Raw genomic sequence first — 26581 nt, 5'->3', positions numbered from 1 at the left:
GTTTGTATAAATTTTACCTAGAAAATGCTACAAAAAAATTGTGGAAAAGATTTATTTATAATGTAAGAATTATAGCATAATTTATACTTGCATATTTCAGTGAACATAATCTACACTGGTGTAAAAAAGCTAAGGACAAACTACATTTTTACCTGTATATGAAAAATTTTTCATGACTACAGCCAAATGTGGACATAAATTTATTGCCATCACACTAATAAGTTATATTACACAAAAATTGTGTTTAAATTCCATACAAATTAAATTGCAATACGTTTTTGGTTACAAATTTCCTAAGGACATAGTTAAGGAATTATTGTACAGTGCTTACAGAAAACTATGAGGAGAGACATTTCAGTATGGAATGTGTACACCCCAAACGGCGATGCAGCTTTTCAGGAATTCTTGAGGCAAACTTGCCCAGTCCTCTTTAAGAGCAAGGAAAAGGCCTTGTTTGTTTTGTGGAGGGGAATTTTGAACAGCAATGTATCTCCCTGTTGCATGACAAACATGCTCTAAGGCAGTGTTTCTCAACGTTTTTTGGATCATGCCCCACCTCAACATCTCAAAGATTTTGATGCCCCCCCATCTAGCATAATAGTCAGCCAAGTTCTGAAAAAGTATAATATAAATATGTACATGTACATTTTAAAATTAACCCCCCCCAAAAAAAATATTCAAATTGTCCTCCTGTGGGGCTTACGCCCCACGTTGAGAAACACTGCTCTAAGGGGTTGAGATCTGGGGAGCATGCTGGTTACTCGATTTGATTAATATCCTCGGTCTCCAGAAGTATCTCCACTGCTTGTGTACAATATGGAATGGCACTGTCATCCATAAAAATGAATTCTTTGCCTACAGCACCACAGAACAATCAAACATAAAGTTGAAAAACTTCATTGCAATATCACTGACTAATCATAGTCCCTTTTTCCAGCACTTGAAGCTCAGTGCATTTATTGTGCATAATGCCTTCCCACACCATGACCCAACACTCCCGTACCTATCCCTTTCAAGAACATTCTTGCAACAGTACCGCTTTTGCACCAGATCAAATGTCATCTAGAATCGAAGGAAAGAATAAGACGATTGTCATCTATAAAGAGTACCATATGCCCACAGATGCAAGACCCTTAGACACTTCTGTGCATGTCAGAAGAAGGAGAATCCATTCCGATATTAGGTAACCAATGCATTTCGTGGGATGAGTGTTTATTATTATACGTCAGAAAATTAGCTTTTCTTATATGAAAATTCTAGTTCTTAAAGTTGTAACTATTCTGCTTGTGCAACAGTTGGAAAACATACATTTGGTCACCAACAATCAAAATATATTTTGATTGTTGGTGACCAATTCGTACATCCTTTATTTCCTTTTCCAGTTCAGCATAAATTAACTATTCTTGGCACATTGCCAAGCTCAGTTCTGTGAAGTATGGCATACAATACATTAGTCCATTGATGTCTTGTCCAATTTTTATGGATACAACACCATTGAAAAAGGTGTTGATCCATAAACACACACAACTCCAAGTGTATAGTCCTAATTGTCACAGTTTGTTGAGGTATCCATCTACTTGAATGCAACCAACTGGCAAGCTGACCTGTTGCAGTGCATCAATAACGTTCTGATTTTATAACCAAAATCTGTCCTTGTGTTGCATGATAGATCAGGAGCAACTTCTTGGCAAATGTCTTGAATACATTACATTGGTTTGAAGTGCTGCTCAGAGCCTGGATACAATGCTATGCGAGATTCCAAATTCTATAGCAATATCAATAATTGTGCGGCCTTCTTCAAGCTTTCCAATTATTCTACTCCATATGAAATCATTTAGATCAGCGTTTCTCAACCTTTCTAAGGCCAAGGACCAGTAAAATGCTGAAAACAATTCTACAGACCACTAATTACATGTGTAGCTGTGGGGGGGGGGGGGGGGGTCAGCGCTGGGTGGCACTTTTTTGTGTTTAAGAAATTTTGCCTTACTGTCTATAAAACAGCAAATGAGTGATGAAATAGACTTCGACAATGTCATCGACGATTTTGCAAACAGAAAAGCAAGAAAAATAACATTTTAGAATGTTGGAATTAAAGTTTTACTTCAAAAATAAACATAGTGTTTTTTTAATTTATTTCCCTATACGTCATTTTGACTTTTCGTAATTTTTTTAAAAACCTAAGTAGGAATTATCAACATTTTGGAAAAACTGTACCATTTATAACACAATAAAACTAAAAGCATGTTTTGAATACATATGGAAACAAAATGAAATTGGAAGTAAACGATTAAAAGTGTATCATCATTGAACAAAGTTTTAATTTTTATTAAACAAATAAATAATATGATCTAATTATGTTATTACTTAGTTTTAATGAGATGGTTGACCTTCTCAGTCCTTGCAGAGTTGCTGGATATCTGCCTCAATATTGGTCAAATTAAGTTGAAGATCGCCACACACATGAAGACGATTTCTGTATTTTGTTTTTATTTGAAGGAGAGATGAAAATCCTTTCTCACAAAGATAGGTTGTAGAGAACTGCATGACGATTTTTAATGCTTCTTCAGATAATTCAAGAAATTCATTTCTCACTGGAGGCGAGATTCAAATTCAAGCCAAATCAAGATCGCGTATATGCATTTTAAGTCCACTGTCACTTGAAAGCTCAATTAACTGTTCTTTTTTTCGAAACGAAAGGCCGTTCTCGTGACTGCAAGCCTGAAAAGGATCGCGAACCCACAGAAATTTCTTATAAAAGTTATTCGGAAAATATGTTTCAAAATTCCGTTTCATATTTTTGAGGTGGTCACAAACCCTTTCCAGAAACTCAAAATCAACAAAAACATAATTTTTCACTAAAAAGGATTCCAATGTTGGAAAAGGTGCAAATTGACTGTCTTTTACATAATTAATCCATAAAACAAGTTTTTTCTCAAAAGTCAGAGGATGAGTCTCAATAGATCGCAGTATCGTGGCTGCTCTTCTAAGCACGACACCCAGACCAGTACCTAGGTCGTCTGCGGACGATTTGGTGCCCGCACGTCACACCTCAATGGTGCGGCGTAGGAAGCAGCTGCCGCATAGTCTCAACGGCTGCCTTGATGCTTCCGTTCTAGTGGCCTCATCGCCAGAGCGATCGCACCGTGACGGTACGAAAGCAACTCTGGCTAGCGCTGCCTTTTAACGCGCGAGGCATGAACGGTATCGTTGCAGTGGCTAGATGGGATTCTGACTTAGAGGCGTTCAGTCATAATCCCACGGATGGTAGCTTCGCACCACTGGTCACTCGACCAAGCACATGTACCAAGTGTCCGAACCTGCGGTTCCTCTCATACTGAGCAGGATTACTATCGCAACGACTAGTCACAATAGGGTAAAACTAACCTGTAATCTTAATCATCAGGTTATGTTTTCCTACAGTATACAATTCCATCAACCTTGGGGTTGATATCCCACACTAGTACTCCCTTACATAATACAATTTCATCAATATTGAGTTTCACTAGTGCTCACTCTAGTGCTCTCCCATAGTATACAATTGCATCAACCTTGAGGTTCATACCCCAGACTAGTACTCTCTTACATTACACAACTGCATCAATATTGAGTTCCACTAGTGCTCACTCTAGTGCTTTCTTGTAGTATACAATTGCATCAACCTTGAGGTTGATATCCCACACTAGTACTCTCTTATATTGCACAATAGCTCCAATATTGAGTTCCATCACTCACCCTAGTGCTCTCTTACAGTATACAATTGAATCAACCTTGAGGTTCATCACCCCAACTTCATTATTAAAAAATCAGTTCGGACACTCTTGGCAATGTGTTTAATTGCATTTGGTACATGAACCTCAAGTTGTTCAGTTCATGCATTTGCCACTATTAATAATTCTACAGACCTGTGTAGTTCATGCTCTCACTCTCGTCAATACATGCACGAGCCGTGGCAAGACCACTAGAATTTTCTCTGAATAACTCTGAAAGAATGAATATCTCTGAAAGACTATGAATTAAATCCTGCTTTTATAAAGTATGTCATGTTCAGATCCTTAACCTAGCTTAAAAAACTAACTTACATACTAACTTAAAACTAGTAACTAAGTTCCCCTTAGCCCCCTCTAGGAAAATATAATTCCTTATTCCATCAAAACATCACCATCTTCATTCTATATATTCTATCATTTTAATTATTTAGTGTCTTTCTATATAGAGAGGAGACAAATCTCCCTCTCAGAGGATGAGCCTCAATAGCATCTGTGCATTTTGCACTCTCAAATCTCACAATAATTACCTAAAATTTGGCTAGGTAAACTTCATTCAAATATTATCCTGTTATATATTATTAAAACTGCTCACAAATAATAAATCACTGTCCACCTCAATGAGAGTCATAGTTTACTCCCACCGATCACCCACGATCTTAATTGATATTCTTTCACTTAAGCATTCATAGCACTGGGTAGAAATCACATTGCTTCAACAGCTCTAAACAACCATTTCGCAAGATGCTTTGTTTTAATTAGACAGTCGGATTCCCCTGGTCCGTGCCAGTTCTGAGTCGGCTGTTAGTTGCCGGCCGAAACGGTCGCGCCAGACGGGCCATCCGGCACGCCGCGCAGCTGAGGCATTCCACGAGAAGGCGCCGACGCTGGTCCGGGCTCAACTGTTTCATCACTGGACAGTTTCGCCCAGTCCCGGTGCAGTGCCATACCCGCTTCGGACCCCAGCCCGACCGGCCCAGTCCTCAGAGCCAATCCTTGTCCCGAGGTTACGGATCCGTCTTGCCGACTTCCCTTACCTACATTATTCTATCGACTAGAGGCTGCTCACCTTGCCTTTATTTTGCCATAGGCATCAAGAACAGTTAAAGAATTTCCCTCAAGGGAGAGATTCAGTTCATTTAATTTTGAAAAAATGTCTGAAAGATGGGATAGTGTTAATAACCATGCTTGTCAACAAGGAGTGATGCAAAATCAGAATTACATTCATTTACAAATAATAAAACTTCTTGCCTTAATTAGAATAACCTTGTTAGTACTTTGTCCCTGGAAAGCCAGCAAATTTCAGAATGAAGCAAAAGTTGTACAGGGTGTTCGGGATAAATTTGACATATTTATAATTAATTATATTTTTCCGTAAGTTACATGTATTAACACACACTTCTCTTCATTTAAAAGTTTGGACCCTTCTTCATTCATATACAAGATGTCAGAAAGGATGGATAGCTGGAACCCACCTGAATCATGGAAGAGAATAACTTGTATCATGATGATTCGTGCCCGCCATCAAAATAAGGATATTACGACTGCTGCCCAATGCTCCCTGAATACAGTAAAAACAATCAGGCATGAACTAGAGACTTGCAATGGTGACTACGAGGATGTAGCAAGAAGAAAGATCCCTAGCAGACGATCTGATTGCGTTCGTACAGCAGAATTCCTCGCAAATCTGCAGGAACAGGTGTTGAAGAACCCCGGCATTGGAATTCGGGCTTTGTTCGTGGAGTTGCTAACTGTAGTCAAGCCCTGGATAACAAGGGTAGCCAATGGTAGGCCGTATGTATGGCAGCAGGATTCGGCCCCTTGCCACACCTCTGGGAAAAGTCAAAAATGGTTGTCTGAAAATTTCTACGACTTCACCAGTCCAAATGTTTGGCCTCCAAACTCCCCAGACCTTAACCCCATGGATTATTTTGTATGGGGCGCAGTTGAAAAAGACACCAATCGCACTTCCAGTAATACAAAAGCCCAGTTAATGGATAAAATTAAAACAGTTTTTGCGGCCCTTCCCAGGGAGACTGTAGCATCAGCTTGTTCGAGGTTCCGAAGCAGAATTGAAGCTGTGATCGATGCTAATGGTGGTTATTTTGAGTAAATCTTGTTGATAGTATTGTAATTAACTCTGCCTGTAATGTTTTTTTGTCAATTCATTAAATTTAATAGATACAAAGAAGATTTTCTTTTTCCTTACGAAACTGTCAAATTTATCCCGAACACCCTGTATATGTTCACTGCCCATTTCATCGCAGAGTACTGAAAATAACGTGTTATTTAACGGTCGAGCTTTAACAAAATTAACTAGCTTTACGCGTTACATAGCACAGTTTTAAATTCTTTTGCATTCCTTTGGAGGCTAACGCTTCCCCATGTATGAAACAATGTACCCAATTCATATCTGGAGCTACTTTCTTGACCATAGAAACAACCCACTATGTCTACCTGTAAGGGCATGAGCTCCATCCGAACAGAAGCCTATACATTTATCCCACTGGATCCCTTTGTGTATTATTAATTGAGAGTGTGGAATATTTCTTCTCCAGTTGTTCGGGATGGCAAAGTGCTACAAAACAGAATATCATCATGAATGTTGTTATCATGCGCATTTCTTAGGTAGCATATTAACTGCGCATCACTTGTAACATCAGTAGTCTTGTCTATTTGTAACGCATAATAAGGGATCTTCTTAACTCTTTCGATTAACTGAGATTCTATATCACCTTCCATATCATTAATTCTGCGACCGACAGTGTCATTTGAAAGAGGAATCAAATCAACATCTTTTAGTAACTTGTTGCCAAACATCGTTTTTACCACATCTTTTATAGCTGGAAGTAGCAAATTTTCCTCGATAGAATGAGATTTCCCTGTTTTCGCTATGTGCAAAGTTAAGAGATAAGATGCTTCTAGTGCCTTGCTATTAATGGAACCCATGGCTGAAACTATATCTTTCCCATGATTTAATGTCCCTAAGCGTCACTGAAAAAATTCAATTGGCTTATTTTTCACATCACAATGTTTAGTTTCTAAATGTCGGAGTTTTGTAGGTTTCATGCACTCGTTAGAGAACACTTCATAACATAAAACACATTGAGGTTTCTGTTCAATTTCATCTCCACACCAAGTAAACCCAAATTCCAAATATGAACTGTTATATTTCCTACTGTATTTTTTCTTTGAACTGCTTGTTTCCTCTTCTTTAATAGTATCAGATTTACTTGCCATTACAACACTTGTATTACAATTAGGGTTAGTTTCATTTGCCCTTCTTTTCCAAGTCCTAGCTCTAAGCCACTTTTCCATTATTAAAAAACGTTTTCGAAAAATATATAAATATATAATACCGGGGTTAACTCGGGACACACTTTGTCCAAGTATCACTTAGCACTTCTCAAGATATACTGAGCCTTGGTTGAAGGAGGGACTTCAATAATAAAAATCAATAAACAACAAGCCATTGGTTGAAATGTGGATAACACATGTTCACTTCAAATCTGATAAACAACACGGGAAGACGGAAGCAATAAAACTATATTATTGTTCACTTCACCCATCTGTTATTAGTCATTCTGCCACTACAAATTTAGAGGCAGAATGACGAATAATAAAAAGGGTGAAGTGAACAACAATATAGTTTTATTGCTTCCGCCTTCGAACATTCTGACAATATTTGTTTTTTTTTAAGTCTCCATTTGATTTCAATAATTTTTACTTACTTATTCAATTTTAATTTGTTTATATAATTAAAAAATATATATTTATTTAATTAATTTAAGTCTGCCTGCGGACCACCTGTAGTCCACACACCACAGGTTGAAAAACACTGATCTAGACGATGTCTTTGAGACATTACAAAACATCCAAGTTTGCAACTTTATTCTTTCACAAAAATAACTTCCTTCAAACACAATTCGCTTAGCACAGCCTTTTATCCTATTAAGTGCTATCACATGAGCCCTTTGTGCATGATTCAAAAATCTGAATGTGTACTTGCTTTCTACTCAAAATTGTCAGTTGCCACAAATTGCCACAAGCTGATTCATCTGAATTTGCAGTGGTAATCTTCAGAAACAGTATATGTCCTTAGGTTTTGAACACCAATGTATTACTTTCACTGTTACAGGTTTCTGATGGCCTTTCCTACCTCAAGTATTGATATATATTCCCGACTGCATTAATCTTGAATATTTTCTACCATAGCTATATCAGTGCTAGTTTCATTTAACAATCTTTCCAAGTAACTATACCAGATGTACAGAAAATATTTATCTTCATGCTATGTTACATTTTTTCACCTCTGATTCATTTTAAAGTATTCTGTCATCATTTCTATACATTTTACAAAAAATCTCCAATGCATTTTTTAACCTTACTGATATTTATGTTCAATATTCTTACAAGTTTTCCCACAATTTACCTAATTTTACAAACAGCTTAGTTTTCTCATGTTTTTCTCCACATTCTCTAAGGGCACATATTATCACTTGGAGAATGTGGAGGAAGTGTATTTTTATAAATTCCTGCAAAAAACACTTCAATATTCCTGAAGTGTTTTTTTGTGTTTTTTGTGGAAAGTGGCAAACCTTCAATGTTTGTCACTTTCGCTAAATGAATTAATGTTCTCTTCGGACTCAGTAACTAGGTCTTTAAAGTTTGGTTCGTGTTTTCAATCACTACCATTTTTTCTTGAATAATATGGTATATTTGAGTTTACTATTTACCACTGAATGCTGCATGACTGCAATTCTGTTTTAAAAGTTTCTTATGCATTTCTCTCCATCATTTGGAGTTAAATCACTCATGACTGCCTCTGGCTATGTATTCCAGTCTTCTATTCATCTAAATACGATACATTATATCGGATTTATTGGACCACGGGTTAGATAAAACATATGTACATAATCGTTGACAAGTTTCGCATGCTGGGGTCTATCTGGCTTTATTTGTACATCTATTCATTTACAAGCAAAAAAAATGTAGTCCTAACAGCTTTGCCATGACACTCTTATGCAATTTCCAAGGTTGACCCCCCCCCTTTGTTCAGTCCCATCCAGTCACGTACAGGAAAAAATCTTTAGTATCTATGCTATAAAACCTGTTTAGTAGTAACATATATGTTTCTACCACGAAAGTTACAAAACAGTAAATCTTTTATGAATATCAGCTAAATTTTGTGCACAAACCTTCTGTCTATCCTTACGTAGAACATCTCCACAAACCAGTCAAGTACTGATCACTTGCCTCTGAATCCACTCCACCACTTCTACATTCTTGAGAAACACAGACAACTAAATATGTGCACAACAGTACCGGTGTGTCGCATCTCATCTCCTATCAGATCCTTCCCAATATAATAATGTACAGAGTGAACAACAATAGTCCAAAAACTGATCCTTAAATCATTTTAAGGTGCCCAGAATTAAAGTATTTAATTAAATTAAAGTAGCTAAATGATCAAAAAAAAAAAAATCAGCTAACACCTTTTTATTTATATATTTTATTATATATAGGGAGTAGGCGAAGCTAAATGAAAGTATATAATTAACATATCAGGAATCGTTGTCAAGGTCTAGGAGAAATTAGTCAAGAGAAGAATACAGGATTGGATAGATGAAAATGGGATACTGTATGGGGGACAACATGGTTTTGTGAAGGGTAGATCATGACTCAGCAACTTGCTCACGTTTTATAGCACAATGACGGCTGAACTGGATAAGTGTAATGGATGTACAGTGATTCTACTGGACCTTCCCAAGGCCTTTGACAGGATACCACATGGAACTCTAATCAGTAAACTGGAGCAGATGGGGATGAATATAGGGTTGGTGAGATGGATAGGAGGGTGGTTGATGGAGAGATACCAGAGAGTGGTTTATTCAGGAGTGGAGTCCAAAAGACAGCTTGTAACTAGTGGTGTGCTGCAGGGTTCTGTTCTTGGACCACTACTTTTCAATTTGTTCATTAACGATATAGGAAAGGATCTGAGAGGAAGTGTTCACTTGTTTGCTGATGATGCAAAGTTGGGTAGAGCAATTGTGAGTGCACAGGATGTCAAAATTTTGCAGGATTTGGATAGTTTGGAGGACTGGGCTAGGGAAAATGGATGTCAATTTAATGTGGCAAAGTGTAAGGTTATGCATTTTAGAGTGAAAAGATTAGCAGCAGTATATCACATTGGTGGAACCGTACTCCAGGAGATTGATGAGGCCAGGGATTTGGGAGTGTTGGTAGATAGGGAGTTGAAGTTTAGGGGGCACATTGCAAATGTGGCTAAATCAGCTCATCAAATTCACTTGGTTGCTGAAAAATACTTTAACAAGCAGAGACAAACAAGTTATTGTTCCTCTATATCAAGCCTTAATAAGACCCCATCTAGACTACTGTGCCCAGATATGGGCACCAGGGTTTCTTCTTGATGGGGAGGTGGTGGAGAGGATTGAGAGACAAGTGACCAAGATGATAGCAGGTCTGTGGAATGAACCTTATGAGAACAGGTTGAAGATTTGTGGGTTGCAAAAATTGGTTGATAGGCAGAAAAGGGGTTATGATTGAAACATTCAAATTACTGAAAGGTTTCTATAAGATTAATCCAGAAGATATTTTTGAGAATAGGACTATTGGTGGGAGGACTAGGGGCCATACATGGAAGCTGGACAAGAATGTGGTTAGCAGGGGTGTTAGAGCTAGGTTTTTTACTTGGAGAGTGGTGAATGAGTAAAATAAGCTGCCAGAGTCTGTTGTGGGTGCTATGACTGTGAATGAGTTCAAGGCAGGTATGATAGATACTGTGTGAATGCCGAATAGTTGTTCTTGACATGATGTTAGGGCCTCCCTCGATGAGTCTGTCGACTCCTTGGAGTTGCCCGAAATAACAATAATAATAAAATAACTCCTAATATGCATTTATAAAATAATGTCACAAAAGAAATTTAAAATACTTAGACGTATATAAATACAGAAAGAGTTATATATCAAAGAGAAAAAATGCAGATGGAAAGGCAAATGATAAAAATGAACACTTACCTGTCAGCATCCCTTGCATCAGATATGCTATGCACAGCATTGCATACAAAACTGTAGCGGAAAGAAGCATTCTCATTCAGCTGCTTTATTTGCTGAGGATCAACACGCATTCTAAAAAAAAAGTGAAGAAAACAAAGGAAATTTATAATTGCAGTATACACACATGCACACTTATATATATATATATATATATATATATATATATATATATATATATATACATATATTATATTGTTATTAGGATTGACTCGGGATGTATACACTTATAAAATTAATATTTAACTGACTAGAACCTGAGAAAGTATAACACAAAACTTTAATAAATCACGACTAGTTTCATCGGTGTCCCAACTTCTTCAGGTGAGTAAGAAATAACACAAAACTTATAAAACTAACAAAGTAAAAAACATGGACTTTCCAGCTTAATAAAAAAGAAGAAGAATAGTAACAGTCATATTTGAATTTGTGACTGCGTGCTATTGTTAGCATGATTTGAATGTGTGACAGCTAATTTTTTTTGAAAAATTGAAAATTTTTCAAAAAACAAACCCACACTGATAGATATTTGCATGCCTCTTCTCATCACTTCCCTCCTCAAAAACTTGGCATCATCTGCACCCTTGTCCATCGTGCAAGATGTCTTACTGCCACAGAAGAAGACCTACAAACAGAAATTAACTTCCTGAAAAACACCTTCTTAAATAATGGATATTCATCTCGTAACATCACTAAACGTTTGAGACCTCGACAGGAGGATGAATCCAACCCTATCACTCAGATACAGTTACCATTTATTAGCTCTCTTGCCCCAAAACTATCTAGGATTATGAAGAAATTCAACATAAAGACCAACTATACAACTCTGCCAAAACTTCGTTCTTTTTTGAGTCGACCAAAACCAAAACACAACCAACTGCATTTTATAAACACCACCTGGTGTTTATAAAGTTATGTGCGACTGTGGTCGACCGTATTTTGGTCAGACAGATAAATCTATTTCACTACATATTGAGGAACATAGACGTGACATCTCCTACAGTAGAACACAAGTGAGAGCCCTTTCCAGTCATGTTCTTTCCTCTGCCAACTCTAACCTCGAAGAACGTCAACACCAAGTTGATTGGGACCGCACAACCAATTTATATATGTTCAAGAATGAATTTGAAAGACGAATTATAAAATCCAAAGAAATAGTTCTGGACCCTTCATACATGAACAATAATCTGAGCTACAATTTGCCTGATTCCCAAAGTGCAGTAATCCAGTACTGGCACTCTAAAATTAGCTGTCACACACATTCAACTCATGCTAACAATAACACGCGGTCACCAATTCAAATATCACTGTTACTATTCTTCTTCTTTTTATTAAGCTGGAAAGTCCAAGTTTTTTACCTTGTTAGTTTTATAAGTTTTGTGTTATTTCTTACTCACCTGAAGAAGTTGGGACACCGATGAAACAAGTCGTGATTTATTAAAGTTTTGTGTATATTTTCTTGGGTTCTAGTCAGTTAAATATTAATTTTATATATATATATACACATACACCGTATTTTTCCGTGTATAAGACAACACTTTTTTCTAAAATTTTTAGACCAAAAACTGGGGGTCGTCTTATACTGGGGGGGGGTACCAGTTGAGAGTCCCACGGTTGCCATGGCAAAACTGCTGGTACCTTGTCTTCGCGAATAGGCTTCAGCCAATCACTAGCCTTTGTTAACTCTGTCGACTGACGTCATTAACAGCTGATTCTGAATAAACCAATCAGAACTCTGAAAGCATTCATATGTCTACAACTCATTGGCAGGGTAAGTTAATGCATTAACAATATTTTGAGCACAAGTCCATAAAAATGTCTGAAAATAAAAAATGATGGTATATTCTTCAAAATTCAAGTTAAAAGTCATCAATTACATTACACAAAAGGACATGGAAATAAAGCCTCAGAGAGACAGTTTGGACCCCCCTCCCCTCCCACTGAGTGAATGATGGAGAAAACAGGAAGAACAACTACTCGAGATGCCAAAAAAAAAAAAAAAAAAAGGAAAGAAAAAAAAAAAAAAGAAGAGAGCCTTCAGAGAAAATGGCCAAACTTGGAGCATAGACTTGGATTATGGAGCAGCGCCAGAGTGGAATATGTGTGTCAACCAAGCTTATTCAATACGAGGCAAAAAGATTTGCAAGAGAAATGAACATTGTTGATTTCACGGGAAAAGCAAAATGGTGCTTCAACTTCATGAGAAGAAAAGGGTTGACCATGAGAACACGAACCAAGTTAGTCCAGAAAATGCCACCAGCTTATGAGGATAAAATCCAATAGTTTTACTCCTATGTCATAAAACTTTGGATCACATTTAACAGAAAAGACAAAAAGACAGCAGATTTGCAAACAGCTAGCAGAATTATTCCTGGTGGACTTACTGGTCAACAACAGCCACTAGATATTTCTATCAACAAGACCTTCAAAGTTCTGATGAAAGAAGAAGAATGGAATAAATGGATGCAAAAAGCAGGTAATAACTTGACACCGACAGGAAGAGTCAAAAAAAAAACCAACCATTACTGAGGTATATAAATAGATCCTAAACTCATGAAAGGGAGTCAAGGAAGAGATGGTTATGAAGTCCTTCAAGAAATATGGAATCAGCAATGCCATGGATGGAACTGAGGATGATCTCACATATATATATATATATATATATGGGGTGCTTAAGGGTCAAAGCTGTATAACTGAGAGGAGACCTCCACATAGCCTTTAAAGGAATGCAGAGAACCGACCAGGGCTTCTGACCTAGTGTCCAATCCTCACCTTCTCATGGTGCACCCTGTTGGGTGTCTACTTTGATACTGAACGAAGGAGGATGGGCTGGCAATATGGGATTTAGCCGACCAAATTGTATTCTTATTGGTTAAACCAAAATAAAAAATGATGGTACAACATGACAAAATTTCATGCAGGCTGGGGCATCGCCCGGTTAAACAAGGCCCCCGTTGTTTTCGCCAGGGAACCAGGCCGAACAGCGAAAAGTCAGCTACTGGAACAAATCTGAAAACATATCCCAACTCAACATCACCAGAGTTAAAGATTGGTACTATCAACGTAAGAAGCCTGAATGGCAAAGAAATGGAGCTAGCTGAGGAATTAGATAAGTACCAGATCGACATAATATGGGTGACTGAAATAAAAAAGACCAAAACTGGTGAGATCTTTCTGAGCAATAAATACAAAATGTTATATTCAGGCAATGACAATCAAGTAAAACAAGGAGTAGCCATAGTATTCAACACAAAATGCGATGCTAATCTTCTTGAATGGCAGTCAGTCTCGAGTAGAGTAATGTGGGCAGATATGATGGGGAACTGGACAATGAGACTTATTTGTGCCTATGGTCCCACAGAAGGTTCTATTAAGGTAGAAGTGGAGGAATTTTTTGAGGCTTTAGAAAAAGCAACTGACACAATGAAAAAAGAAAAGTTGGTCCTTGTTGGGGATCTAAATAGCAGAGTAGGAAATGATTGCGAGACATACAAAAATATTTTGGGAAAATTTGGAGAAAAGAGCAAAGCTAATAATAATGGCAAATATCTGTTGGATTTCTGCTCAGGACGTGGACTGGTTATTACTAACACCATGTTCCAACATAAAAATGTGCACAAATTCACATGGAGAGAAGAGGCTAGGAATAAGAAAAGTCTCATTGACTATGTTATTGTTGATAGTGATGTTTTCTCCCTGGTGCAGGACACCAGAGTGTACAGAGGATTTGAAATTGGAAGTGATCACTATTTAGCCTTCAGCAGGATAAAATTGAATTTCTTATTGAAAAGAATAACATGTAAGAAAGTTTTAAAGCGAATAAAAGTTGAGCAGCTCTCAGATGTGAACTGTAGACTAAAATACAGAAAGATTATTGAAAAGAAAATGAAAGAGTTTGAGAACAGGAATCAAACCTTGGAGATTCAGTGGCAAACGTTGAAGAAAACATTGATTGATTCTGCCAGAGAGGCATGTGGTGAGGTTGTGTGCAAGGATAAAAAAATCAGAACTCCCTGGTGGACACAGGAAGTTAAAGAGGCAGTGAAGGAAAAGAAGAAAGCATATCAAAAGTTCATGGCAAATAAGTCAGATTTTACTCTTACAGAATACAGAAACAAATGTAAGAAAGCTAAACAGTGTGTAAAACTAGCTAAACAAAAGTCATGGGGAGGACTTTGGCAAGAATATAGAAAATAAATATCAAGAAGGTGGCAAAATATTCTGGAAGTTGTTGAAGAAGCTTAGGAATGGAGGAAAGAGTGCTGTAAAAGGAGTTAGAGATGATAAAGGTGACATGAAAACAAGAGAAAAAGATATCCATGAAGTATGGAGTAATTACTTTGAAAATCTGCTAAATGGAACAAGCAGTGATGACAGCACGGTGATAAAAAACACTGACCAGGCATGCAGTCAGGAATACATATCCATACTTGAAGTAGAAAAAGCCATCAAAGGCTTGAAATGTGGAAAGGCAGCAGGAGTAGATGATATTCGACCAGAAATGCTGAAGTATGGTGGTATAAAAGTCATACAGTGGCTGTACTGTATAATTCAGAAAGCCTGGACAGAGGGACGAATTCCCGATGATTGGAGTAGAGCTCTCATAGTACCCACATATAAAAAGGGAAATAAAACTGAATGTGAGAATTACAGAGGTATTTCCTTACTAAGTGTTCCTGGCAAGATCTATGCAAGTATACTTGAGAAATGGTTGAGAAGAATTGTGGAAGAAAAGCTTGGTGAAGAACAAGCTGGATTCAGGCCAAATAGAGGCTGTCAGGATCAGATCTTCACTTTATGACAAATAGTTGAGAAAGCATGGGAATACAACAAAGATCTGTATTTAAGTTTTGTCGATTTGGAAAAGGCATATGACATGGTGCCAAGAGAGAAGCTATTCAATACGCTGCAGTTATATGGTGTCAATGGGGCATCATATCAAGCAATACTTAGTCTTTATTTGAGTTGTAAGTCAACAGACAATGAAAATAGACAGAATCATTGAAAATGTCAACTGTGTTGTGAATGGAGAACCTGTGTAACAAGTAAAACATTTCAGCTACTTAGGCACGATTTTTACAGAAAATGGTAAATTAAATATAGAAATAGACAACAGAATCAGCAAAGCTGGTATGGTGGGAAGTCAATTGAATAAATTCATATGGAATAAGAAAGAAATTAGTCAGAACACTAAATTAGCTGTATACAAGACAGTGTTCAAACCAGTTTTAACTTATGGATCTGAGAGCTGGGTCAGAAGTAAAACACTTGACCAAAGACTAGAGACCACAGATATGAGAGTCCTGAGAAAGATTAGAGGCGTGAACAGATGGCATCAATGGCAATATCATATTAAAAATGAGGATATTAGGAAAGAACTTGACATTGTCAGCATCCAGGAATGCATTAGCAGAGCTAATCTCAGGTGGTATGGTCACTTAAATAGAATGGGAGAGTGAAGATTAGCAAAACAAGTGTTCTCTACCAGGTTGGCAGGAAAACGGCCCAGAGGAAGACCAAGATATAGGTGGATTGATACAGTACAAAGTGCCTTAGACGATAGAAATATAAGATCTGATAATGTTGGAGTCTTGACAAGTAACAGACTGATTTGGAGGAAAATTGTAGATAGGAAGTTAGTAATGATGTAATTTTTTCATGTAGTACTGTCATATCCTGTACACCCCTTAAGGGTACATGGCAGGAATTTGATGATGATGATGATATATATATAAATATATATAGACAGTGACTCAGAAGAAAGTGATATGTCTGGAACTAATAGTGATGAAGAAAATGATATGCCCAGAAATGAGAGTGATGCATAATTTCTTAGTATGTATCTTAAAAATATTACCTAATTACTAAATATACTTTGAATATTTAAAAAAATATCAAATGTGTTCTGTTTTATGCTTAAAATATTGATTTCTTAATTTTGGGTTCGTCTTATAAAAGGAAAAATACAGTGTGTATGTGTGTGTGTGTGTATCAGCCCTTCAGACCACACGCAATTTTCAGACAAAAAATACTTGTGGTGGTGGTGGTGGGCGGTAGATGGCGCTGATTGGTAGTGGTGGAGATGGCAATACAAATGATATTTTTTCTGATTCTCGCAGAAATTATTTATTGTGTTTACATCTTAAGTGAATTTGATCATTTTTTAAAACATCACATGAAAATGTATGCCAACTGTGGTTCTGGCAGATCAAATTATCTTTCTTACCACACTTGTGATTAATTCATAGTGTTAATAGCTAATAAAACAAGCGAAATATTAATATCAAAAATTAAGGAAGCTGCTTATTTTGCAATAATACTCGATTCAATGCCAGTTGCCCATAATGACCAACTAGGTATGTTACTGCAAATTCTGACATTAGAGAAACATTTATCTGGTTCATCAGTAATACACAACATTCACAATTCCTCTTATTTAGAAGAGTTAGTATTAAAAAAATTAAAAGAATTATTTTTGGAGATAAAAATGTGCAGAGGGCAAAGCCCTGATAACGCTGCTAATGTGAAAGGTGTCTATACAGGTTTACAAGCTAGGCTGAAAAAACATAGTCCCTCTGCACATGATATACCATGCTCTAGTCATTCCTTAAATTTAATTGGCAACTATGCCACGGAATCTTGTCCGGAAGTGGTGCAAATTTCTGTTTTATTCGAAATGTATATAATTACTTTTCATCTTCAACAAGATGGGCTATACTCCTTAAACATTTAGAAAAGAAAATCTTTAACAGTTAAAAGACTTAGTGAAATGAGGTGGTTCGCAAGAGCTGATGCTATATTGGCTTTGAAATGTGGATATAAACAAATTAAAGAGGCACTACTTGAACAATTCATTTCTCCTCATGAAAAATCTATTTCTAAATTAGTGGGTGCATCACTGGCTGAACATTTTGACCATTCAGAAACAGCAATTTTAAGAGTTGTGTGGGACAAAATTTTACAACGAATAAATACTACTAGTAAATCTCTACATGATCATGATATAGATTTGTTGTTAGCTAATAATTTGTTAGTCTTTAGTTGGTTTTATTTTAGATATAAGAAATAGTTTTGCTGCTTTAAATGAAGAAGCAAATTTATTAACAAATGAGACAAAATTTAAAGATGAGTAGGAAAGAGTGAAAAAACAGGAAAAAAAAATGTGTGACGAAGTTTCACAATCTAATGATGAGATTATATTACATGGGAAAGAAAATTTCATTGTTAATACTGTTAATGTCATTTGCGTTAAGCTAATTTTGGAAAGTGATGAAAGAGCAAAATGCTATTTAGACATATTAGATATGTTTGACATTTTTTGGAAGAAAGATATAGATCAAGACAAGTACAAGACTAGTATTAACACAATTTTACAAACTTATGGGACTGATATTGACTCAGAAAAATTTATTGATTAAGTTAAGCAATTTTTAATAATGATAAAGGAAGAAAATTCTTCAATTAAAAATACATACAAATTTATAAACGATAGGTTAAGATCTACTTTTCTGAACGTAGAATCAATTTTAAAAATATTTTTGACGATGCCTATTTCAAATGCAAAAAGCCTATTTTATATTTGCTTCAACACTGAAAATGATCATTCTATCATTTTCAGTGTTGAAGCAAATAAAAAATTATTTAAGAAGCAACTTGCACCTAAATAAAACAAGAGACCTGTCATTATTATGCATTGAATCAGATGTAATGGAATCTATTAATTATGATGACATTATAGATATATTTGCTAAAATCAAAGCCAGAAAAAAAAAAAACTTTATTAATTTTTTTTTAATTTAAATTTGAACTAATCTATTTTTATACTTTTTTTTTAAAATGGAAATATATGTATGCCAATGTTGTGTTATTTTTATTTTATTAAAATGAGTTATTATGGAATTTTTTTTTTTTTTAAATAAAAATCAACATGCATATGAATTTGATTAACTGAAATACACTTGTTCTTTTGAGGCCTCATAATGATGTTGCACCTAGGGTCTCCAAAAGTATAAATGCGGTCCTGACACTATTACTAGATCTAATTAAGAAAGTGGATGTTCTTGCACCTTCTGCCACACACTGATTCAGGCAGTTATTCCAGAATAATTTTATAAATTAATTTTCTCCCATCTTCTATACTTTCTCTTTTCTTTAGTTGAAACATCCATAATAATAGTCCTTGTATCCACAAGATCTATATGTCTATGCAGTCCACTTCAGATGATCCTGATGTGTTTCATGAATAAGTTATTCAAGAAAAACACACATTCAAATATTATTTACAATTATTTTATTATAACGCATATCTTGGTGTAAAATACCAACAATGTAAAAGTGACCAAAAGTGAACATATATGTAAATGATTGTGTAGAGTTTATGTACTCTACACCCTTGTTCTCCAACCTGTGGTCCACGGACCGGGACTACAGGTTGCAATTTCAATTTCAATAAATTGAAAAAAACTAGCACATGCTTCCATTTATTATGTAATAATACTATTTCTTCATTTGAAATGAAAGTAATGTTTCTCGGAATATTCTCTCAACTAATGGAAGATAGTTTTGTTTCTTTAGTTTAATTTTTCACTCGTGATGAAGGTGGTATAGATGGCTACTAACACGTTCAACTTAGAATGCAGAACATGCAATTGATATAATTTATTTTTGGATTAGATAAAAGATTTGGTTGGAATTGGTTAACTGAGTCAGTTGTGGGTGCATTGTCTGTTAATGGTTTCAAGAAGAGGTATCATAGTCTTAAAACTCATATGGGTACCCCCATATGAGTCTTAAGACTCTATGGAGGCACCCATGCAATAATAATAATAAGTCAGAGAGACGGTTTTTGGAATCAGGAGCAGCTTTAAAACATTCCCCAAACCTCAACAAAAGTATGGCTGCATCAATTTACCAAAAATTTGGGAGACAGTCATTTTAAGATCAAATGAATACTTGTTTTTTCTCTCTCTTACCCAACAATAGATAGTGCCAAATAGGACTTTAGTTCCTTGGTTGTCATCATCATCAAATTCCTGCCATGTACCCTCAAGGAGTGTACAGGATATGATAGTACTACATGAAAAATTTACATCATTACTAACTTCCTATCTACAATTTTCCTCCAAATCAGTCTGTTACTTGTCAAGACTCCAATATTATCAGATCTTATATTTCTGTCGTCTAAGGCACTTTGTATTGTATCAACCCACCTATATCTTGTCTTCCTCTGGGTCGTTTTCCTGCCAACCTGGCAGAGAACACTTGTTTTGCTAATATTTCCTCGCCCATTCTGTTTAAGTGACCATACCACCTGAGATTAGCTCTGCTAATGCATTCCTGGATGCTGACAATGTCAAGTTCTTTCCTAATATCCTTCTTTTTAATATGATACTGCCATTGATGCCATCTGTAAATGCCTCTAATCTTTCTCAGAACTCTCATATCTGCGGTCTCTAGTCTTTGGTCAAGGGTTTTACTTCTGATCCAGCTCTCAGATCCATAAGTTAAAACTGGTTTGAACACTGTCTTGTATACAACTAATTTAGTGTTCCGACTAATTTCTCTCTTATTCCATATAAATTTATTCAATTGACTTCCTACCATACCAGCTTTGCTGATTCTGTTGTCTATTTACATATTTAATTTACCATCTTCTGTAAAAATCGTGCCTAAGTAGCTGAAATGTTTTACTTGTTCCACAGGTTCTCCATTCACAACACAATTGACATTTTCAATGATTCTGCCTATTTTCATTGTCTTTGTCTTTTTATTGCTGAACTTCATACCATATCTATTACAACGGCTATTCAATTTAGTCAGAGAATCTTGTAGACTTGTAGCAGATTTATTTAGAAGTATAACATCATCTGCATAAAGCAAAGAGCTGACATTAACATCTCCAATTTTGATATCATGTTTAATACCACTTTCCTTCATAATGTGATCCATATAGATAATGAATAACAGAGGGGATAATGTACAGCCTTGTCTCACACCAGATTTAACATTAAACCATCTTTCAGTACTTTCTTCAATTCTAACTGCTGACTTACAACTCAAATAAAGACTAAGTATTGCTTGATACAATTCCCCATTGACACCATATAACTGTAGTGTATTGAATAGCTTCTCTCTTGGCACCTTGTCATATGCCTTTTCCAAATCGACAAAACTTAAATACAGATCTCTGTTATATTCCCATGCTTTCTCAACTATTTGTCGTAATGTGAATATCTGATCATGACAGCTTCTATTTGGCCTAAATCAAGCTTGTTCTTCACCAAGCTTTTCTTCCACAATTCTTCTCAACCGTTTATCAAGTATACTTGCATAGATCTTGCCAGGAACACTCAGTAGGGAAATACCTCTGTAATTCTCACATTTAGTTTTATTTCCCTTTTTATATATGGGTACTATGAGAGCTCTACTCCAATCATCGGGAATTCGTCCCTCTGTCCAGGCTTTCTGAACTATGCAGTGCAGCCAATGTAAGACTCTTATACCACCACACTTCAGCATTTCTGGTCGAATGTCATCTACTCCTGCTGCCTTTCCACATTTCAAGCCTTTGATGGCTTTTTCTACTTCAAGTATGGATATGTATTCCTGACTGCATGGTCAGTGTTATTTACCACTGTGCTGTCATCATTGCTAGTTTCATTTAGCAGTTTTTCAAAGTAATTACTCCATACTTCAAGGATATCTTTTTCTCCCATTTTCATGTCATCATTATCATCTCTAGCTCCTTTTACAGCACTCTTTCCTCCATTCTTAAGCTTCTTCAACAACCTCCAGAATATTTTGCCACCTTCTTGATATTTATTTTCTATATTCTTGCCAAAATCCTCCCATGACTTTTTAGCTAGTTTTACACAGTGTTTAGCATTCTTACATTTGTCTCTGTATTCTCTAAGAGCACAAGCTGACTTATTTGACAGGAACTTTTGATATGCTTTCTTCTTTTCCTTCACTGCCTCTTTAACTGCCTGTGTCCACCAGGGAGTTCTGATTTTTTTTATCCTTGCAGACAACCTCACCACATGCCTCTCTGGCAGAATCGATCAATGTTTTCTTCAGAGTTTGCCACTGAATCTCCAAGGTTTGATTCCTGTTCTCAAACTCTTTCATTTTTTTTTTTCAATAATTTTTGTGTATTTTAGTCTACAGTTCACATCTGAGAGCTGCTCAACTTTTATTCGCTTTAAAATTTTCTTACATGTTATTCTTTTCAATATGAAATTCAATTTTATCCTGCTCAAGACTAAACAGTGAACACTTCCAATTTCAAATCCTCTGTACACTCTGGTGTCCTGCACCAGGGAGAAAACATCACTATCAACAATAACATAGTCAATGAGACTTTTCTTATTCCTTGCCTCTTCTCTCCATGTGAATTTGTGCAGAATTTTATGTTGGAACATGGTGTTAGTAATAACCAGTCCACGTCCTGAGCAGAAATCCAACAGATATTTGCCATTATTATTAGCTTTGCTCTTTTCTCCAAATTTTCCCAAAATATTTTTGTATGTCTGACAATCACTTACTATTCTGCTATTTAGATCCCTAACAAGGACCAACTTTTCCTTTTTCATTGTGTCAGTAGCTTTTTCTAGAATCTCAAAAAATTCCTCCACTTCTACCTTAGCAGAACCTTCTGTGGGACCATAGGCACAAATAAGTCTCATTGTCCAGTTCTCCATTCTCATATTTGCCCACATTACTCTACTTGAGACTGACTGCCATTCAAGAAGATTAGCCTCGTATTTTGTGTTGAATACTATGGCTACTCCTTCTTTTCCTTGATTGTCATTGCCTGAATATAACATTTTGTATTTATTGCTCAGAAAGATCTCACCAGTTTTTGTCTTTTTTGTTTCAGTCACCCCTATTATATTGATCTGGTACCTATCTAATTCCTCAGCTAGCTCCATTTCTTTGTCATTCAGGCTGCTTATGTTGATAGTACCAATCTTTAACTCTGGTGATGTTGAGTTGGGATATGTTTTCAGATTTGTTCCAGTAGCTGACTTTTCGCTGTTCGGCCTGGTTCCCTGGCGAAAACAACGGGGGCCTTGTTTAACCGGGCAACGCCCCTGCCAGCATAAAATTTTGTCATGTCGTACCATCATTTTTTATTTTGGTTTAACCAATAAAAACACAATTTGGTCAACTAAATCCCAAATTACCAGCCCATCTTCGTTTGTTCAGTATCCAAGTAGATACCCAACAGGGTGCACCACGAGAAGGCGAGGATTGGACATTAGGTCAGAAGCCCTGGTCAGTGCTCCGCATTCCTTTAAAGGCTATGTGGAGGTCTCCTCACAGTTATACAGCTTTGACCATTAAGCACCCCTGGCTTCACTGTTTCATTAAGCACACCTGGCAGAACTAAATTGTTCTGTTTGTGTACTGTGATGAACTGTTTTTGTGCAGATGCTGAATGTAATAGCAGTGAAATATCGGCAAATAAGTTAAATAATTTATTATTATTATTATTGTGTTGTGAATTAATACCATTAAATAAATTAACATGAACTGTCAACACATCAGCATTTCTACTCATTTAAAAACTGCTTTTTTTAAAAAAAATATTCAGAGCATCACTGACTTCCAGCTATGATAGACAATGATTAAGTGATCTTTGAATGGAGTTAATACTTGAGTCTGAGATCAGTAATAGTATTTCCATAGGAGACGAATGTGGTGCTTTTGACAATTTTCATAAATGATTGAATAGCATATGGAAAACATTCATGTCATCATATAAGAAACCTACACTGGTCTGAAAAGAGGAAACCAAATGTGTATTTTGTCCTGTAAATAGCTCTCTCACACCAAACAGCCTCAAGCCCATTAAGAAAGTATTACTCATATGTATCACTGCTGGAAATTTCTTCTCTGGTTGGGTTTAATTTCTGTGCAACCATCAGTAGTAATAGTATTCTCCTGCCACTCTTGTTTGTCCTCCCTGAATAAAAAAACCCTTTACATTCTATTTCTACAACAAGATCCTCCTGTGTTAGTCAGATGTGATACCTTTTGGCTACTCATATATGGGAACATGACTTCTGCATTACTTCAACTTTGATATCACTTCTGGGTCTGACTCCCACTGATGAGACCTCAATAAATGTTGAAACTCTTCTAGGTAGTGACCCTTCCGATAATGTCTGTAAAGATATTTGCTTTGCAATTATGGGATACTGAAGCAAGTGATATGAAGTCATTAGCTTCTATATACGAATTGCCCAGTCCTGAAATTTCTTAAGGCACAAACTTTGTTTGCTTACACTTGGATAAAGGATTAAATCAAGAATACAATTTCTGGGCATCTTTAATTTATAGTATAACCAAGTGGGAAAACTTCAAACATCTATCTCTAATCAAGAGGTAAACATATGCTTAAGTAATAAAGGAACAACAGATTGAAAAATTAAACTCTTCAACATCCTGAAACAAATGAAGGTAGAAGAAGTAGCTGGTACTATCATGTTCTGGAAAGTAATGTGTGTGTCATAACAGCCTAGGTCCACTGTTGTCAGATTTTTGATGAATGAAGACCAAATCTGTAGTATTAAGCTGTTGTTGTTTTTATTGCACTGAGTAGGGATGCATATCATTTCGAAAGCATTCTTGAATTTCCTTGCAAAAAAATTATACTCAATGTAAGGCGTTTCTGTTTTCTGTCACAGTTCTGGATGGTTGACAGCAATTCTGTGAAAGGCTAATCCTGACATGTTTTTTTTTTTTTTTTTTTTCTTTTTAACATCTTTGAAATGCACTGACATGCAAATCTTTCTGGAACATCCTGATATTCTGTTTGACAAACACAGCAAATGAGAACAGTGAAACTTATTGCCACTCAGTTTCTTGGGAGGGGGTTAAGGACCTTGATATGTTGTAAAGTAAAGTGAAAGTCACTTTTCTGTCATAGCTCTGCAGAAAACAGGAGATTTTGTCAGTGACACATCTACAGTGTCACTGACAGAATTCTTTTGTATTATCTTTGAATTCTTGCTTATTAGTCAATACTTTTGGTACAGTTTTTAAAAACTTTTTGACTGTCTTAAGCCCATATTCATTATGGGATTGGATATGTGTGAGTAATGAAGGTCTACAATTCTTTTATATATGGTACTAAAGATGCTGTAGGTTTTATCTTTCAGTGTTCTGATAATACCTATCTTTTGTAAGGGATGGTGGTGAAAGGAAGCATGCAGGAATTGCCAGTGTTAGTGGGCTTCTTGTAAATTGAGTAAGTCTTTAATCCTCAGGTACTTCAAGGAGAATGTCAAGGAAGGGTAACTGTCTTTCTCTTCCATTTTTCAAATTCATGAGTGATTTTCAGGCTGTTAAGATAATTTTTGGAAAGTTACAATTCCTCCTTTCCGCCTACCCGGATGATGAAAATATCATCAACATAACAAAGCCAATTTTTTTTTTTTTGCTTTTCATAGTATTCTTCTATGGCTTTCTTTCCAAAAGCACAGGAAATTAGAAGAGCTCATAGTGAGATGACATTATGTTTGTTCCCAGAACGAATCATGAAACGAAACTGAATAAAAGTGTTTTTCTAAGCATTGTCTGAACAAGACAATGCTCAGAAAAACACTAAGTATTCAGGTGAAAAGTTCTGGAAGAAGATTGACAGTTTCTGCACTGGGGACATTTATGAATAGGATGATAACATCTAAGCTCACCAGAATGTCTGATAGTTCTGTTTAATATCTTTTGTTCTTTAAATGAAGCATAAACTGTTTTTTAATAAATGACTTGATTTTACATTTATGTGGTGCCACCAGCTGAAACAGACATTTTGCCAGATTGGAAGTAGGTGAATCTCCGCCATGTTTGAGTGTCAAGGGTACCTCTGGTTTATGAATCTTCGGGACTCAGTAAATTCCTGGAACCAAAGGGTGTTTCAAGTAAGATATTTCTTTATTTCTTCTGGCCAGTTGACAAGCTTCTTTAACAAGTCACTGGTCTTATTATGTGTAATGCAAAGTGAATTCTGACTCCTGAGTGGTGTAGGTGTTATCACCTACTAGGCTATTCGTTTTTGTTATGTATTATACAGAATCCATAATGACTTGAGGCATTACCTTTATCTGCTTTAATTACTGTGATGTTATTGCTATGTCGTATTTTTTAAGAGCTTTCAGTTCCATTAGACATTTCTAGCCGACAGTTTAGCAATAAAGAAACTGTATTTATGCAAGTAAGATCAGCTGTATCTTAAAAAAACTACTACTAACCTACAGAAATGATCCTTCTTAAGAGAATGCATTGCAGCAACAAGATTACAACTATTGAGAACTGATCACAGCACATTTCTCCCTATGCATTCTGTACTGGCATCATCATCACTTCCTGAGAAGATAAACTTTCTGCAACAAAGTTCTCTGAATTTCTCTATGGAATAAAACCAACTTATAGAAAAAATTAACCTGGCTTCTGCATGAAAAGAAAAAACTGACTAGATGCTTCGCCACATCAATGGTCACAGTCAATCTGTCTTCTTACACTTTATCTCAGGACAAGGAGAATTTGTTATCAAGAGGGTTTTCATTTTGCCTTAATCCCATACAATATCCCTAGTGTGTATATCATGGCTAATGTAGAAAAGGAATGATGAGGACTACATAGTACTTACACTTCAGGTGTAAGTCGGAGGTTAGAACTGACTAAAGTACAGGAAGATCGGTTGATGTAAAATCAGGTGTGTGTGTGAGACAGGAGCACAC

General features: G+C 36.1%; 1 protein-coding gene across 1 annotated transcript in view; it reads right to left on the bottom strand.

Annotated features, from left to right (window-relative positions):
- The window catches only part of kto (mediator complex subunit kohtalo), a 693083-nt gene that overhangs the window by 359231 nt on the left and 307271 nt on the right, over window positions 1-26581 (bottom strand). Inside the window, exon 21 of the mRNA XM_090412482.1 lies at window positions 10803-10913. Coding sequence (XP_090268608.1) covers window positions 10803-10913 — 111 coding nt within the window. The remainder of the gene's footprint in view (window positions 1-10802; window positions 10914-26581) is intronic.

Source organism: Typopeltis vanoorti, chromosome 22 (assembly GCF_054136105.1).
Source record: "Typopeltis vanoorti isolate ZY-2024b chromosome 22, IOZ_Tvanoo_1.0, whole genome shotgun sequence".
NCBI classification, from domain to species: Eukaryota; Metazoa; Arthropoda; class Arachnida; order Uropygi; family Thelyphonidae; genus Typopeltis; species Typopeltis vanoorti.
The sequence above is the reverse complement of the archived record's forward strand: the minus strand, read 5'-3'. Positions and strand labels throughout refer to the sequence as shown.